This window comes from Saccostrea cucullata, unplaced genomic scaffold, assembly GCF_032062105.1.
Source record: "Saccostrea cucullata isolate Sc308-1 unplaced genomic scaffold, CSIRO_AGI_Scuc_v1 ctg6496, whole genome shotgun sequence".
Lineage (NCBI taxonomy): Eukaryota > Metazoa > Mollusca > Bivalvia > Ostreida > Ostreidae > Saccostrea > Saccostrea cuccullata.
In genome coordinates this window covers 8,446-25,066 of record NW_026931532.1, presented here as the reverse complement: position 1 = coordinate 25,066, position 16,621 = coordinate 8,446, and the positions used below count along the sequence as shown (strand labels likewise).

The following is a 16,621-nucleotide window of genomic DNA, read 5'->3' as shown; positions in this document are numbered from 1 at the left end:
CTCCCTCTCTCTCTCTCTCTCTCTCTCTCTCTCTCTCTCTCTCTCTCTCTCTCTCTCTCACAATAACCAGTGGAAAAACTATAAATAAAAAAAAAATATCTGGAAAAAAAACTTAAAATAAACCAAAATTAATTTGATGTAGAGAAACCTCCCACATATATGTATCATTCACTTTTTTTTAACACCCACAAGATGTCGGTATTCGCTGTTTGATTTCGTCTTGTGATGAAGACCTGACAATATCTAAACTCTGAAGTGTGACTCACTATACAGCTGTAGATATATAGACAGACACCGAACAAAGTGGTGCATGAAAAGCACCACTCATCTACAGGGGAAACTAAATCATTCCAAAGGTATGTACTTGATTATCTCGGATCAAATCGTATCGCAAAAGTTAAAACTTTGTGGTAAAATATTCCTTTTTATACCTTTTATTCCATATGGAATATATATTTATGAATCTGAGACGAAAATTTTGCGTAATATTATGCTGCTGCTGCTGTTGTTATTAATTTTTATTGTTTAAAAAAGCTTAGGACCGCTGTCTATCCATCATCATCCGGATACTTAGTATTGTGCAGAAAATACAAAGATTTACAAAATTTATAAATTTAGGGCATTGTGTACATTGCGCGCAAGTGGTTACCTCGACAAAACGTACATAAAAACAATGAACATGCAACCACTACAATGTATTTAGATAGCGGGTGTTTTATATTGTATGTAAACATTTGTGCACATGCAATAACTTCAGCTGATCTGCAATCCCTCACATTAAGGATGAGAGATAGTGTATATAAATATAAATCTTGAACGCGTTCTACATCCGTGAGTTTCATTCATGGCTTAGAAATAAATCTAACTTTATCTAGAAGCCGAAAAAATTACTGTCAAGATCAGCAAAACATTATAAGTGGCACAACACAGAAAGTATTCGCGATGTCCATCATTTTCTTTCGCCGATGTTTACAATCAGATTCCCATCCGTCGACGCTGTATATTTCTCGGCCGCTGGTGTAGGTTTCCTTAAACTTTCCTCTTCTCAGCTCTGTATATATTGTATATTTCTAAATGAATAAGAAAACTGTTAAATAAACTGTCTGAGGAATGCAGAAACAAAGCTGGTTATATAAGAATTTCAGTAAAACTTACGAGGGTCATCCTCTTCTCAGCTCTGTATATATTGTTGTGAAGTTTCATTCCATTTGATTAAATAGAACTCATATTAGCCAAAATTTAAAGCAACTGTTACCACGGAGCACGGTTAACCAATATTGTAACGTCAACAACAACGCTGAGCAAGTTTGTCAAAAGTATACTCATTTTGTTTTATTTCAAACACGGTTTGTAGCGTCTTCTCCGTTCAAAACACGTATCCACAACACTTAACACCTAGTTTGCTAACAAATGTACAAATATAGTTTGAATAAGAATGTTATTGTTTTCAAATTCTTTAAATTACTATGCAACTCTATTATTTCTGCAAATGAATAAGAAAACTGTTTTGAAATATTTTTATTTTTAACCTGTTTCTGAGGAATGCAGAAAATTTAATACAAACACACAGATTATTTTTCTCAGTTTTAAAAGGATTTTTTAAGCATTATAAAGAATTTCATAATGTAAAGAAAAATTTTATAGCTACTTGCTAAACAGAAATATATTTCCTGCTTTGAAAATGCTTTTACGAGATATTACTTTTTCAAAATCAAGTAAATTTTATTTTGTTTCAGTTCCATATATTAGAGCTATATCTGTCTATAAAGTGAAAATTAGAAAAATACTCAGTTTGCTATTTTTTTTAAATATGAAGATAATTTCTTACGAATCTGTTTTGGGTGTAAATAAAAAAGGCAATAGTTTTTGAATGACATTTACTGCATGTATTTTGAAAATGCACGAGAACTTTTAAAATCAAGATAATTAGTAAGTCAACCAGTTTGCTATTTTTTTTTAATTTCTTACGTCGTTTTGGGTGTAGGCAATAGTCAGTCATAAAGATAATGGTGTTGCAGAAATGCATAAATGGGTTTCGAGAATGCACGTGTGTGTCGACATTTCATATTGAGATCATAGACAGCCACGTACTCTTAGTATTGTGTGTGTGTGTGTGGGGGGGGGGGTTGTCAAACATAACTTTTCACTGTACTAATATTCATTAAAAGGCTGCATTGTTACCGCACTTATTTATTGCAGCATAGTCAAATAAAGGTATAATGTAGTACTGAAGCACTTTAGTGCATGAATAAAAACTTGATTGGTACTGAAAGAAGACCCCCCTCCCCGCCCGAAACGAAATAGTGGGATACAGTGTATTTATTTTCTGCTTGTTGTGCTTTTATTTTTTCAAGTATACTCTCTCATCACTCCATTCTGTAATTATTTCTCTCTCTCTCTCTTCACAATCAGCTCTTTCCTTACTCCCCACATTTTTTCTCTCTTCACTCGCCAAACACACTCTTTCTCTGTCCCTTCCTCATTCTCTCTCCTCGCTCACCACTTTCGCATCTTTATACTTTCTTCCCACTCTACTTTCTCTCTTTCCCTAAACCACAACGCTCCCTCTTCCTCCCTCACATCTCACTTGCTCTCTCGGCCGCTCTCTCTTTCCCTTACTTTCTCCCATACTCTTCCTCTCTCTGCCTCCCTGCTCAACTAGTTCTCCCTTACTATCTCTCCCAAGTCTCTTCTTCTCTTCCCAATCTCTTTATCCTTGTTTCCCCGAACTCTCTTCTTTTAATCCACTCACTATAACTGTCTCTTTTTCTCTTCTCACTAAGTAAACTCTCTTTCCACCTCCTTCCTCACCCACCACCCTGTCTCTCTACTTTTCACATTCTCCCATGTCTCACCTCTCCCAATCACTTCCTTTTCTCCACCCTTTCTCTCTCTCTATGTCTTCTTCTCTCCCACTAATCATCTCCCTCTCATTTTCTGTCTCTCTCTCTCCTTAATTTCTCCACCCATTATCTCGAACAGTTTCTCCCCACCCGCTCATTTTCTTTCCCAGCCCGCTTACTCTTTCTCCTCGTTTGCCTAGCTCCCCATGGACAATTTTGAATCTTTTCCCCTCTATAGGTTTGTAAAAGGTTTTCTATTGTAAGTGAGCTGATTTTTTTGTAGGCTGCCCTCCCCATTTCAAAAACTGATATTAGATACGCACCTGTCACATGCAAAAGAATGTAGCAATTTGTTGACAGTTTCATGGCGGTTATTACATTTCAAATCGGTACGATAGACAGAAAAATTAGAAAACGATTTTCAAGATTGACAATTTGTGCTCTATCAATGTCTAACAACGTATTTTAACATATACATCTTCTCTCATTATCAGATCAAAAGAATGGTGTCAGCCAAACCATTCAAAAATCAGAAATACCAAAAGATAAAGAAGGAATGCATCAAGAAGAGGGCACTGTTCAGGGACAGCGAGTTTCCCCCCGAGGGTGCCTCCCTATTTTACAGCAGGGCAGCCCCGGCAGACATTGTCTGGAAACGACCGGGAGTGAGTATCAAGCAAGAATTAAGGATCGATGAGTAAACTCATAAAAGAAAAGGGGTTGATAAGGATTAGTGATCGACCTGAATAAAAAATAATTTTCAATCAACACAAAATTGTGAGTAGGGCATAAATAATAATTAAAAAAAAACAAAACGCGGGACCCTGGTAATTCCTACAAGGGCCCAGGATCATGAAACTTACTTATACTTGAGTCAAGTTCAATCATCTATAAAATGTTTATTAATATCTAGATTTGCAGATCGCTAACAACACCTTTCGTAAACAATATTGAAAAAAATATTCCAAGTTTGGTCTGCTAGACTTCAACATTTTAGTCCAACTGAAAGATTTTGACTTAACTTTAAAATGTTTCACGATCCAGGGGCCAGAAATCAAAGACTTTATATTGAGTTGTTTGAGATTTTTTTTCTCACAGGTACTTGTGGACAGGAACACCCCCCCCCCCTGCATATTCAGCCCTGGGGCTTATTGGACATTTTTTTCACAAATTATGTTTATTACACTTATTCTTCATGATATGGTGGGGTATTTTTGTGGAGCGATTTTTTTTGGGTTTTGACGATTTTTTCATATTGTACACATGATGAATAAGTGTAATAAACACAATTTGTGAGAAAAATGTCCAATAAACTCCGGGGTTAATATAAAAGGGGGGGAGGTCCTGTCCACAAGTACCCGTGTTTTTTTTCTCCTTGTAAACAACAACAAAAAGAGGGTAACTTTTGGAACGTCCTGTCCGAATGATTTTGCCCAAATGTACAGGAATGACGAAAACGAAACATTTTTTGGAGGGGTGTATTGTACATGTAATTGGGGGGTAGTATTGTAAGTCCTTAAGATGCTAATATAGCAGAATATTACACAGAAATAATCTTTGGTTTCTTTAAAATGAAAAAAAGCAATCAAATGACTTTCAATATCATCTATTTCAATTAAAATATCAATATATTTAACAAAAATTAAAGGTCGGGCTCCAAACACAATTTAATATCATTAGCAGTCTCTCAGATTTACTTTTCTTCTAAACTTGGATTTATCTTAGTCCAAAAAACTTTAAAACACGGGTTCTGATGCTCTTTCTTGTCTTGGTTGGAGATGATTTCTGAAAAAGACAAAGAAAAAAATATGTAATTAAGCGAAAAATAATTGAAACTGTCTGAGAAAAGCCAGTCAAATCAAGAGAAACAGTTTGTTTGAAATGTTTGAAACAGATTATAATGCTTTTATTTGTGTCAAGCGAATACTAGTAGATACCTTTTCTGAACATGTTCCATGAGCATGGTCATCCTCTTCTGAATAGTTTTGCAAGCTTGTAGATGGGTTAGGAGTATAGTTAGTTAGATTTGACTCAATTCTCTGAAAGAAAGAGAACACTCAAATTTAGCAATGTTATTGGTAATATCCTGTAGAGAAAAAAATTAAAATTCAAATAATTTTAGTGGCATAAGCTTATCTCTAAGGGGATGTGAAAAATTAAATACAATGTTGTTTACCTTTGGGTTCTCCTTGAAAGATTCTATATTAAAAAGAAAGAGTTTCCTTGGAATAAATGTATCATCCTCAGTCTCCTCATTAGCTTCAAGTTCTCCTTCTTTGCTGGGATTCTTCAATTTAAAAAAAAATAATTGAAAGTAAATTTTAGAAGATTGGCCAACAACATCAGAAAGCCAATTCAAGAGTTCATTTTAAAACCATTGAAGCAACATACTTCTGATTTCTCTTGTACTTTTTGCTGGAATTGCCCAAGGTGTAACTTTGCAGATCTTGTCTCCTTTAAAAAAAAATAAAAAAAAGATTTCCATATAGCAGACAGATATAGAAGTAAAAAATTAAAAATCATGAATATTTTAAAGGAATAAAAACTAAACTTACCTTTGAACTTTGCTCAAGTTGGTTTTGCAGCTGTTCTTTAGCCATGTAAATCACATTACCGATAAACTCCTAAAAAAAATGAAAACTGATAAACGACAGTGAATCATTTTTTTTCATAACAATATTTTTTAAGGGTCGCTGGAAATTTCTATTTCTTTGGGACACAATATCTCAATAAGAAGAATTTCACATTTACCTAAAGTCCATAATTATTAATGAAATTTCACATGAAATTACCCATAAAAAAGGACATGAGTGACAATTAATAAGTAAAAACTAAAATCTGTGTTTAGATTACTTACCCTGACAATATCCTTTTGTACTTTTTCATTTGCAGCAATAATGATGTTTCTGACGAATTCCTGGAAAAAAAAGTAAAAGAATCTTTCAGACTTATATTGGAAATTATTTAGTAATAAGTATTTTTAACAACTTTATTGAAATATTTTCTATGCAATACATTTGTATTTTGATTTATTCTACAACAAACAGTTTAATTACTTCAAATTATAAATTAATCTCAACGATACCTTAATAAAGCGACCTTCTTTCAGTTCCTCCAGTCTCTGGAAAAAAATAAAATGAAATATATATTTTCGCTAATGCCAGTATCAAAAGAAACTCATGAAGTCATCATGATAATTTTAATAGTATATTAGCGAGTACACTGTACTTCATACCTTAAGTTCTTCATGAGCACTCTTCATGAGTTCCCTTTTACTCATCAACTCTGTCTGTAATTTCTCCATCTCCCTTAATTTTCTGGCTACAGTGACCTAGGATATGTTTAGAGAGACTAATTAATTAAGACAACTTGATCAAAATTCACCGTTCATTAAATAAACATTATTTAGTGAGTACTACCTTATATTGATAATAAATATTGCTTAAATATTAAAGTTATTTAGATAAGATGCTTCTAAATCCCTATTGATTAAATGTACATAAATTACTGAGTACTACATACCATCAGTTCTCTAGTATGGATCTCCTGCATTATCTCCCTTTTTTGGATTATGGATGCCTGCACTTTGCACTTCTCAACTGCTTTTCTGGCTGTAATGTCCTATAATAAATGTAATAATGGTTTAATGTTTTTCAATTTTAGATAAAATGCTTTTAAATTATCTTTTGCTTATTAAATGTACATTAATTAGTGAGTACTACATACCATCAGTTCTCTATGGATTTCCTGCATTATCTCCATTTTTTGGATTATGGATGTCTGCACTTTGCATTTCTCGATTGCTTTTCTGGCTGCAGTGTCCTATAATAAATCTTATATTGGTTTGATATTGGTCAGTTTTTAGATGTTAATAGATGAAATGCTTCTAAATCACTATAGATTAAATGTACATTAGTTGCTGAGTACTACATACCATCAGTTCTCTATGGATCTTTTGCATCATCTCCCTTTTCTGGATTATGGATGTCTGCACTTTGCATTTCTCCATTGCTTTTCTGGCTGCAGTGTCCTATAATAAATGTGATATTGGTTTACCATTGGTCAAATTTTAAATAAAATGCTTCTAAATCACTATAGATGAAATGTATATGAATTACTGAGTACTACATACCATCAGTTCTCTATGGATCTCCTGCATTAAATTCCTTTTTTGGATTATGGATGTCTCCACTTTGCACTTCTTGATTGCTTTTTTGGCTACACTATCCTATAATAAATGTAATATTGGTTTAATATTGGACAAATTTTAGATGTTAATAGATGAAATGCTTTTAAATCACTGTAGATTAAATGTACAATGTCATGATTTACTGAGTACTACATACCATCAGTTCTCTTTGGATATCCTGCATTATCTCCCTTTTTTGGATTATGGATGTCTGCACTTTGCACTTCTCCATTGCTTTTCTGGCTGCAGTGTCCTATAAAAAGTATATATTGATTAATATTGGCTAAATTTTAGATTATGTGCTTCTTATTTACTATTCTTTAAATTTTTTAGGGGGCCTAATATAAACGATTACTGTGCGTACCTGAAGCTCTCGATGGACAATCTCCATTTGATTTACTAGTATTTTAACTTTGATATAAATAATTATGATTTTGAACAAATTATAATATAGTTAAATTGATACAAGGAATGGTTGGATGAATTAAACTGGAAGGGGCGGGGGGGGGGGGGGGGGTTGGTTGATGGTTGTAGTCCTTCATATCTCACTGTATCCTTTTCACAGTTCATGATATATTATCATGCTATCATTCCAATTTTACTTACAATCATTTCTTGGTGAACCTTCTTCATGATGGCTTTTACAATCATCTTTCTTTTCCTGTCCTCTTTCTCCATTTCCTTACACAAAATAATAATAAACACCAAAAATAAACAGGGATTCTGGAAGATTTTATGAACAGTACTATTACGTATCAATTTAATTATATTTCAGAACAAAAATACAAATATAACTTACAGCATTAAGACTGCATAATGAAAATGAATTAGCGTTAATTCATAAATCAACTATATATTTAAATCAACTAGTAGCCATATGTACCTCCAATTTCTCTTGTCTCTCGACCTCCTCCGCCCAACTATAGTTGAACTTTAATATCTCCAGTTTGGTTTCCTAAAAATAATTAATCACATGAGATCAATTAAATAGAAAACACCAATACCCTCTTGTATGTATTCAGAAAAAATAGTAGGAATAAATCGAATAGAAAGTTCCAGCAATTAAAGTCTATTTAATACGTATATTAGACTAGTATCAAACATAAATTAACATATACTTACCCCCTTGTCACTGAAATCCAGAATTTCATTGTAGTCCATAATTTCCTTTCTTTTCATGTCTTCTAATTCCATTGCCTTACAAAAATAATTAAATACAAAATTAAACTATGATTCTAGGAGACTTGATGCACACGAACAGTGCACGTGCGTATCAATTCAATTATTTTTAATTTCATAACAACAATTTATTTTTAATTTTATAACAACAATGTATCAAATCATTCATATATTACAGAAAAGCCCATATACAATGGTACATGTAAGGAATTATCACAAAAAATACATAAAATAACTACATTTGTACCTCCAATCTCTCTTGCCTCTCGACCTCCTCCACCCAACTATATCCGAATTTCAAAATCTCCAATTTGTTCTCCTGAATTAAGACAATAAATAATTAAGATAATTTAAACACAAAACACCAATACCTCTTTATAGGTATTCAGAATAAAAATCTTGATAAAGTTTAGGTATTTAGAAAAAGAAATTGATTAAGCGAACAAAAATTCCCAGCAATTAAAGTTAAAGTCTACGTATATCGTTATCAAACATAAACTTAATATGCTTACCCCCTTGTCACTGAAATCCAGTATTTCACTGTAGTCCATCATTGTGTTTCTAAATTCTACTAAAGAAATTGTAAAAAATAGTGTTCACTGAGTGTTTAAAACTGTAATTCATATTTTTACTCCGTAAAATTAACCAAATTAGTAAATATTACATATTTGCAATTCACATACCGACCTGCTTTCTGCTTAGTTCCTTTGTTTATGGTGATGATTGTGACGTCATCTAAACGTCAGATAGCTATGACGTCACAATTAAAAGTGCAGACAACTCCCATGCAGAATTGTCGTTCGTTACTCTCTCATACACCTCTGAAAAGAGTTCGCATCAAGATATTTGACATATGGTAAAAAAAAATTCATGGCATTTCAAATACTGTTTTAAATTCAGCAAACAGTTTTACATGTAGGTCTTTTTAGTTTATTAACCCTATAGGCAAACATAAACAGGTGTATTTAATTATAATGAATTAAAAAAACCGCACTGTTTCTTGCGTTCTTTACTGTGAAACACGCAAGCTAACGACAGAAATGTTCAATTGTCTGGATTTTAGGAATGCTTCCATTCGATCGACTTTGTGATATTTTGGATTTTGATGACTTATATGGTTTTAAGCTTCTATAGAAATGTAGCAAAGAAAGCTGATGCTACATGAAAGTTAACTGTAGTATCTAATTTATTGTTGTCACTCATCTTTTATTTTCAGGAAATCGTCTCCGATCCCAGGTTTTTCACTGAGGGCAGTAGTGCAGACGACTTTTCCCAAGGTTCCCTTGGTAACTGCTGGTTTGTGGCAGCCTGTGCATGTATTGCAGAACGGAAAAACCTTTTGAGAAAGGTTTATACAGTATAACCTTAACGACATATTTGGCTATTATGTTAAAAACCAAAATGGCTAGATTTGGTAACAAATGGTTCAATTTACCGGTACTCTATGTCACAAAAAATTTTGGTTGACAAGTTTAGTTGTTTATCATAATTCAATTACCCGTTTAGAGATTCACTAAGTAGGTCTAGAACGAACTATAAGATTGTTTTGAAATAGTCCTTGGAATATAATGTTTTTTCTCCAAATCAAAAATCTTGTTGCAAACCCGTTGTTGGGAGAGGAACGAACGACAACCCAGTGAGGAAATTTATGGACCGTTGCCTAAACAAAAGAATCACTTTTACTTCATAGTTTTTTACATACATTCAAATATTTTTCCTGATTTCAGATAGTGCCTGATATCGAACAGCAGGATTGGGGAAAAGGCCGGAAGTACGCTGGAATATTCCATTTTAAGTTCTGGCAGTGTGGGGAATGGGTCGATGTCGTCATAGACGATTATCTCCCCACACGTCAAGGGAGATTAATCTACATGCACTCTAAATCAAGAAACGAGTTCTGGTCAGCCCTGCTAGAGAAAGCCTATGCCAAGTGAGTGACATAACAATACTTGATAAGAATCCTCATAACATTAATGTCACACATTATCTGCCGACTGCAGTTGCATGTGTCCGTACATTATGCGACACAGAATATCTGTTTATGATAAAAATAGACTCTAATTTTCCAAAACTTTATTTTTAGATTATTCGGGGATTACGAGTCACTTGTTGCTGGGAAAGCTAAGGACGCCATGGTTGACATGACAGGGGGCGTGGCCGAGGGAATAGAAATTAAGGACTATAATTCTAAAGAGGAGAGGAAAAAGCTGTTTAAGATTCTGAGAAAATCGAAAGAAGACAAGTCCTTGATGAGCACATCCATTGCAGTATGCATCTGAACTAGCTAGTACTAAATTTCATTCGGTTGGACAGATCTGCGGAGATTTAAAATTTTATCAATAAAAATTCCTGTTGGTCTATAGGCCGATTCCCTCTCAATTATTTTTTGTCTACAATCATTTGTTCTCTATATTTTTTGTAATATATTGAGTTCTAGAGATAGGGCATATGAAATAGACAGCATGAACTTGTTTCAGGCGACCAGGGCAGAGATGGAGGAAACGCTTGCCTGTGGTCTGGTAAAGGGCCACGCCTACAGCATAACTGACGTCAGAAAAATAAAGCTGGGAACGGGACTGAAGTCCATATTTAGCAGAGAAAAAATCCATATGATTCGATGTCGCAACCCATGGGGCGGTACCGAATGGAAAGGGGCGTGGAGCGATGGGTTGGTACTTTAAAGGAAAACTACGCAAAAAGAAGTTGGGCCTCAGAATGACAAATGTTCTTTTAATAATAATCTGGTAGCAATTTAAATAAAAGTGATCCGAAAATAAAACTGGAGTAAAGCGATATCTTGTAATATTGTAGAGAATTTTATTTCTAGGTCCCCGGAATGGAAGAAAGTGAGTGAAAGTGAGAAAAAAGAACTTGGGTTAACATTTGACGAAAATGGCGAATTTTGGTAAGAAAGACATTTCAGAGCATTTCCAAATTACATCTGTAAAAGAACGTTAAGCGTATATTGAACAAGTGAAGAAAATAACAGAATTGTATCTGTCTTGCAGGATGTCATTTGAGGATTTCTGCCAGTATTTCACCAGTATTGATATATGCCACATCATCAATACCTCACTGTTTTCCCTCTCCAAGACGTGGAAGGAGGGCAAAGCGGAGGGCGAGTGGAAGAGGAACCGATGTGGAGGCTGTGGAAACAACGGGACGTTTCTAGAAAATCCACAAGTAAGTAGTTTCTTGTGTTTACATTATAACAACAATTGTGATGTTTTGATCATGAAATTTGAAAAGAAATATAAAGAATCTTTCTAGTGATTTTCATAACTTTCTGAACTTCTTTCTGTGCCTTCACATTCTTCTAAGCTATCTACAAAGAAAGAAAATTGAACGTATCCCTTCGTAAAGAAGAATAAAATTATTATGCCTGGTTTTTTGTATGAATTGTAATAATTCCGCATGGAACTCTGGTAGCAAAAGAATTCTGGGAATGTTTCACATTCCTTTCCGATTTTTTTTATACGTTAGGACATGTATATTAACTATAATATAGAGATTTTTAAAATCAAAATTACTTAATATATGCCCGTCAAATTAACAAATATCCAAATACATGTACAATACACTTTCATCTTGACGTTTTTCGTATGTTTTAGTACATGTTTGAGATAAATGATGCAGACGAAGAACTCTTGGTATCACTGGAACAATACGACAGACGAAGAGAGAAAGACCAGGGAAAATCAAACTACACAATTGGCATTACTATAATGAAAGTAAGTTTTTATTCATATTACAGGACACAAATGTTTTTGCCTTCGTATCACAACTATGCTACATTATTATGATATAATACATGCATAAAGAAAACACTAACATTTGTAATTGTTTTTCCCAAAAGGCAGATCTAAACCGGAAGTACAGAATGCACGACAGATTAGAAAGGGTACATTCCGGACCGTTCTCTAACGCCAGGAACGTGTTCGCTCGTGTTACTCTGCACCCCGGACGTTACGTCATCATTCCGTCCACCTTTGATCCGGGGTGTCTTGGCAAATACGTTTTAAGGATGTATTGCAATTGTAATATCAACCTCAGGTATTATGTGAGATTTTTTCAAGTACATTAAGTACATTTATAGAAAAATTTTGCAGAGATAATTTTTAAAAAAAATGGTCGGTCACGTTATTTATTACTTTATTAGTGAAAAAAATTAAATCTCAGTTTTTATCACTTTTTTGTAAACCAGAGAGCTGTGGCTAGATGAACCACCTCCTCCGACTTTGTGCGGAATTCAAACCAACCTAAAGAAGAGAAAAACGTGCGCAACGCAGGTTACCATGGTGAAGGGGGAAGGGTTTCCGGGAAACGAGAACAAAGGTTGTAGGCTATCATTTAGTTTTTAAGTACTATGCTCTAAGGAGGCTGGGGGGGGGGGGGGGGGGGGAGTTCAACAAATTAACCATCAAAGTTAACTTGATTTTTATATTATGATATTTTAAGCTGTCAATTATCATTTAACAAAGAAAACTTTTACGCATTTTAGTTTTTTAAAATTTGACCATTTTTGCATATCTTCTTATATATGGAGCTCTTCCTCTAAAGGAGATAAATATAGTCTAAAAATGGCCTCGACCTCAGCCCCAGGAACAATTTATTTAGTCTTAGCAACAGTTTCGTGTACAATTTCCCCCTCTTTGTTCCTTTGCAGGTAACATTTATTGTAAAATCATGTGTGAAGGTAAAGTATTCAGGACAAGAGTATGCAAGGGCTCCTTAAAACCGGAATGGAATGACAGGGTTACATTTTATAGGAAAAAGCCAGAGGAGGACATTTTTATAGAGGTAACGTGTATTCAAAGTCAAGTGTTATTTCTTAAGAAAATAGACCCAGGTACTTTCTAATTTACTACGTCATGAAGTTTATTCTGAATATTTCCAAACATTCTGAGATATAATTGTAAGGTATGGGACAACAGCATAATAAAAGACGAGTTTCTGGGTGAGTGTGTGATTCCTATGTCTGAGAGCGCCACCTATCGGGGAGGGAACACCATTAGGCGGTATGACCTGAATTCCCGACAGAATGGTAATGGAACCGAGAAAAAGGCGGGATATATTTGGCTCAAGATTCTTCACACGAACGAAATGGACAGAGTTTGAAAAAAAAATGTTGATTTTTTTTTTTTGGGAGGGGGGGGGGAGGATTGATCGAATTCAAGGAAATTTTCATTCACATTTAATTATTGTACAATTCCTTTCTCCGTAGCCTCGAGTTCTTGGATATTCTTTTTAAGTATGCATAGGTTTACATTTTTCATTACCTTTTAGAAATGTTCTTTTACATCGGGTTGTTCATAATTTTCATGTACATGGAAACTATGGAATGTGTTGACTTTTAAATTATCATTTTTGATAGAAAACACGATTTTATTGTGTTTCAGCGTATCGCAATCTGTTAACTCGTTCTCTAAGTTTAAATTTGTTTCCTACTTATTATTCAGTGTATTTGAATATCTTAAAATAAGTTTATGTTCTTTATAATGAAACATCCACTGAAACCTCTATAATTGAACATATATTGTCACTTTAATTCATTTTTTGTTGTTGTCAACAAACAGATATCAAATTTTTATTTGAAAAAAATACCCCCTATCTTGAAAAGGGGATTATTATAGCGATTGGGAGAAGTCCGTTCTTCCCTACATCCGTACCCATAATCTTTCAGTATCTGAATCTGCAACTGACTTTCACAAATCAAATTTACGCAGTGTCGTTGTGCACTTCCTATTTTATGTTTTGATTGAATAGGTATATTTGGGTATCCCTTTATTTAAAAAAAAGACTTCGCCGTTATACTTGCGATTGACAGTTGGGGAAGCTAAGTACTCAAAACTCTAGTCAATATAAAAAGCAGCTGTATATTTTGCCTTTGGATTATTATATTATAGTCCTCTATGTTGTTTTATATTTATACTTAAATGTTGTACTTTATAAATTATTTTTCATGTTGTTTTATATTAAACTCTTCATGTTGTGCGCTATAATATACAAAATTATTGCTTTGTACAGTTCGTATTTTTTTTATATTTCTAATAAAATCAAATCTTTAAAAATATTTTTGTTTCGTTCTCGATCTCTCTAGTCTCACACTCATTACCAATTTGTACAATCATTCCAATCTAAAACTCATTACCCACTCTCTTGCTCACTCTAATCTTAGACTCATGACCCACTCTCTCACTCCAATCTCAAACTCATGACCCACTCTCTCACTACAATATCAAACTCATTTACCACTCTCTCACTCACTCCAGTATCAAATTCATTACCCACTCTCTCACTCACTCCAATCTCAATCTCATCACTCACTCTCTCATTCACCTAGTTATAACCACCCTCTTAATCACTTTAGATGACACTCATTACACACTCTCATTAAATCCAGTCTCAGACTCATTGCAAACTTTCAATTAATCCAGTCTCACTTCATTACACACGCTCCCAATCACTCCAGTCTCATTCATTCACCACTCTCTCTTTATAACTCCAATCACACACTCATTACCCATGCTCTCACTTATTCTAGACTTACACGCATTACCCACTCACTTGAACAATCGAGTTTCACATTCCTTACTCACTATTCAGACCACTCCAGTCTCACTTTAACTTTTCTCTCACTCAATCACCCCATTGTCACACTCATTCTCTCACTCACTCCAGTCTCACATTCGTAACCTACTCTCTCTCTCTCACTCCAGTGTCGTACTCAGTGCCCACTGTCTCACTCACTGCAGGTTCACACTCATTACCCAGTTTCCATACTCTTTACCCACTCTCTCAATCACTGTAGTCTCACACTCATTATCCACTCTCACATTCACTCCAATTTCACACTCATTTACTACCCACTCACTCTAGTCACAGACTCATTACCCACTCTTTCACTCAATCCAGTGTCACACTCACTGCCAACGCTCTGGTTTATTAAAGTGTCATACTCACTCACTCACTGCAGTTTCACACCCACTACAAACTTTCTCATTCACTCCAGTCCAATGCTTACTACCCATCATCTCGCTCACTCCAATCTTACCCACTCTATTAATTCTCTTGCTAAATCCAGTACAACAGACACTACCCACTTTTTCACTCACTTCAGTCTCAGACTCACTGTCACTCACTCTCACTCGCACCCTTGTCACACTCACTTCTCACTCGCTTCAGTCACATTCTTTGCTAATTCTTCCACTAAGTTAAGTGTCACACTCATCCACTCTTTTACTAAATCAAGTCTCACACTCACTATAGCGTAAGACTCACTCACTCTATTTTCTCACCAACTACCCACAATCTTACTCACTCAAAGCTCACGCCCATTATCTCCAGTCTCACACTCACTACCCCTTTTCTCACTACATGTAACTCCATTCATACAATCAATACATACAATACCCACTCTCTCTTACTCACACCAATCTCACACTCACTGTCCCGTCTCTCACTATAGTTCCAAACTAAATACCCAATCTCTCACTCACATCAGTCACATGAAAATTACCCACTCTCTCACTCACTCCAGGTTCACACTCTTGTCCACTCTCTCTCACTCAAGTCTAACAACCCATTATCTCACTCAATCGTCTCATATTCACTACCAACTCACTCAAATACTCCAGTCTCGCACTCATTACTCATTCTCTCAGTAACTCCAGTGTCATACACAGAACACACTGTCTCACTAACTCCAGTCTCACATTCATTGCCCACTCTCTCTCTCTCACACACACAACAATATCACACTTATTACCCATTCTCTCAGTAACTCCAGTTTCATACTCAATACTCATTGTCTCACTCACTGTAGGCTAAGATTCATTAGCCACTCTCCCACTCACTACTGTCTCACACTCACCAACCCTTCTCTCACTCACTCGAGTCTTACACTCTCTACTCAGTCTATTACTCACTACGTCCGAAAAACTTTAAAACACGGGTTCTGATGCTTTTTCTTGTCTTGGTTGGAGACGACTTCTGAAGAAGAAAAAGAACAAACTGTGTAAGCAAGAAAAATATTTGAATTTTTTAACGAAAAGTCAGTCAACTGAAAAGTTAGAAAAGATGTTTTCAACAGATTATCATATTTGTATCGATGTCAACAAAAAGATACCTTTTCTGAACATGTTCTATGAATATTGTCATTGTCTTCTGACGAATTTGGCAAGCTTGAAGAGTGGTTAGGGGTATACTAACTTGGCTAGATTTGGCTCATTACATTGAAAGAAAGAGAATACTAGAGTTCTGCAATACCGGTATTATTGGTAATATCCTGAGGGAAAAGAATTATTTTAATGCCATATGCATATTCTAAAGGAACGTAAACAAGATAATTCAGAGAATTTGTGTCCCCCGTTTAGGGAAAAAGTAAACCATGCGCAATTCAAGGGGAGAG

At 34.8% G+C, this 16,621-nt stretch overlaps 2 protein-coding genes and 1 long non-coding RNA gene across 3 annotated transcripts; 1 reads left to right on the top strand and 2 right to left on the bottom strand.

Moving 5' to 3' along the window:
* Window positions 1–179: 179 nt before the first annotated feature.
* On the top strand, window positions 180–13,330 carry LOC134232912 (calpain-5-like). The gene is made up of 13 exons (XM_062714907.1): window positions 180–356; window positions 3,338–3,508; window positions 9,428–9,559; window positions 9,939–10,141; window positions 10,295–10,478; window positions 10,689–10,879; window positions 11,039–11,116; window positions 11,220–11,394; window positions 11,823–11,942; window positions 12,068–12,264; window positions 12,416–12,546; window positions 12,878–13,011; window positions 13,132–13,330. Exons 2-13 carry the CDS (start codon window positions 3,347–3,349, stop codon window positions 13,327–13,329), a joined length of 1,905 nt encoding a protein of 634 aa, XP_062570891.1. The 5' UTR covers window positions 180–356; window positions 3,338–3,346; the 3' UTR covers window position 13,330.
* Window positions 4,502–5,298, bottom strand: LOC134232916 (uncharacterized). Its single transcript, XR_009984873.1, has 4 exons — window positions 5,235–5,298; window positions 5,020–5,130; window positions 4,781–4,882; window positions 4,502–4,628 (listed from the first exon to the last, which is right to left on the bottom strand). It is a non-coding gene; the product is annotated as an uncharacterized LOC134232916 (long non-coding RNA).
* LOC134232915 (uncharacterized) lies at window positions 5,363–9,007 on the bottom strand. Its single transcript, XM_062714912.1, has 12 exons — window positions 8,895–9,007; window positions 8,724–8,779; window positions 8,459–8,530; window positions 8,155–8,229; window positions 7,916–7,987; window positions 7,639–7,713; window positions 7,190–7,285; window positions 6,570–6,665; window positions 6,079–6,174; window positions 5,929–5,964; window positions 5,701–5,760; window positions 5,363–5,467 (listed from the first exon to the last, which is right to left on the bottom strand). The coding sequence occupies exons 2-12, from the start codon at window positions 8,763–8,765 to the stop codon at window positions 5,363–5,365; spliced, it is 825 nt and encodes a 274-aa protein (XP_062570896.1). The 5' UTR covers window positions 8,766–8,779; window positions 8,895–9,007.
* Window positions 13,331–16,621: the final 3,291 nt, after the last annotated feature.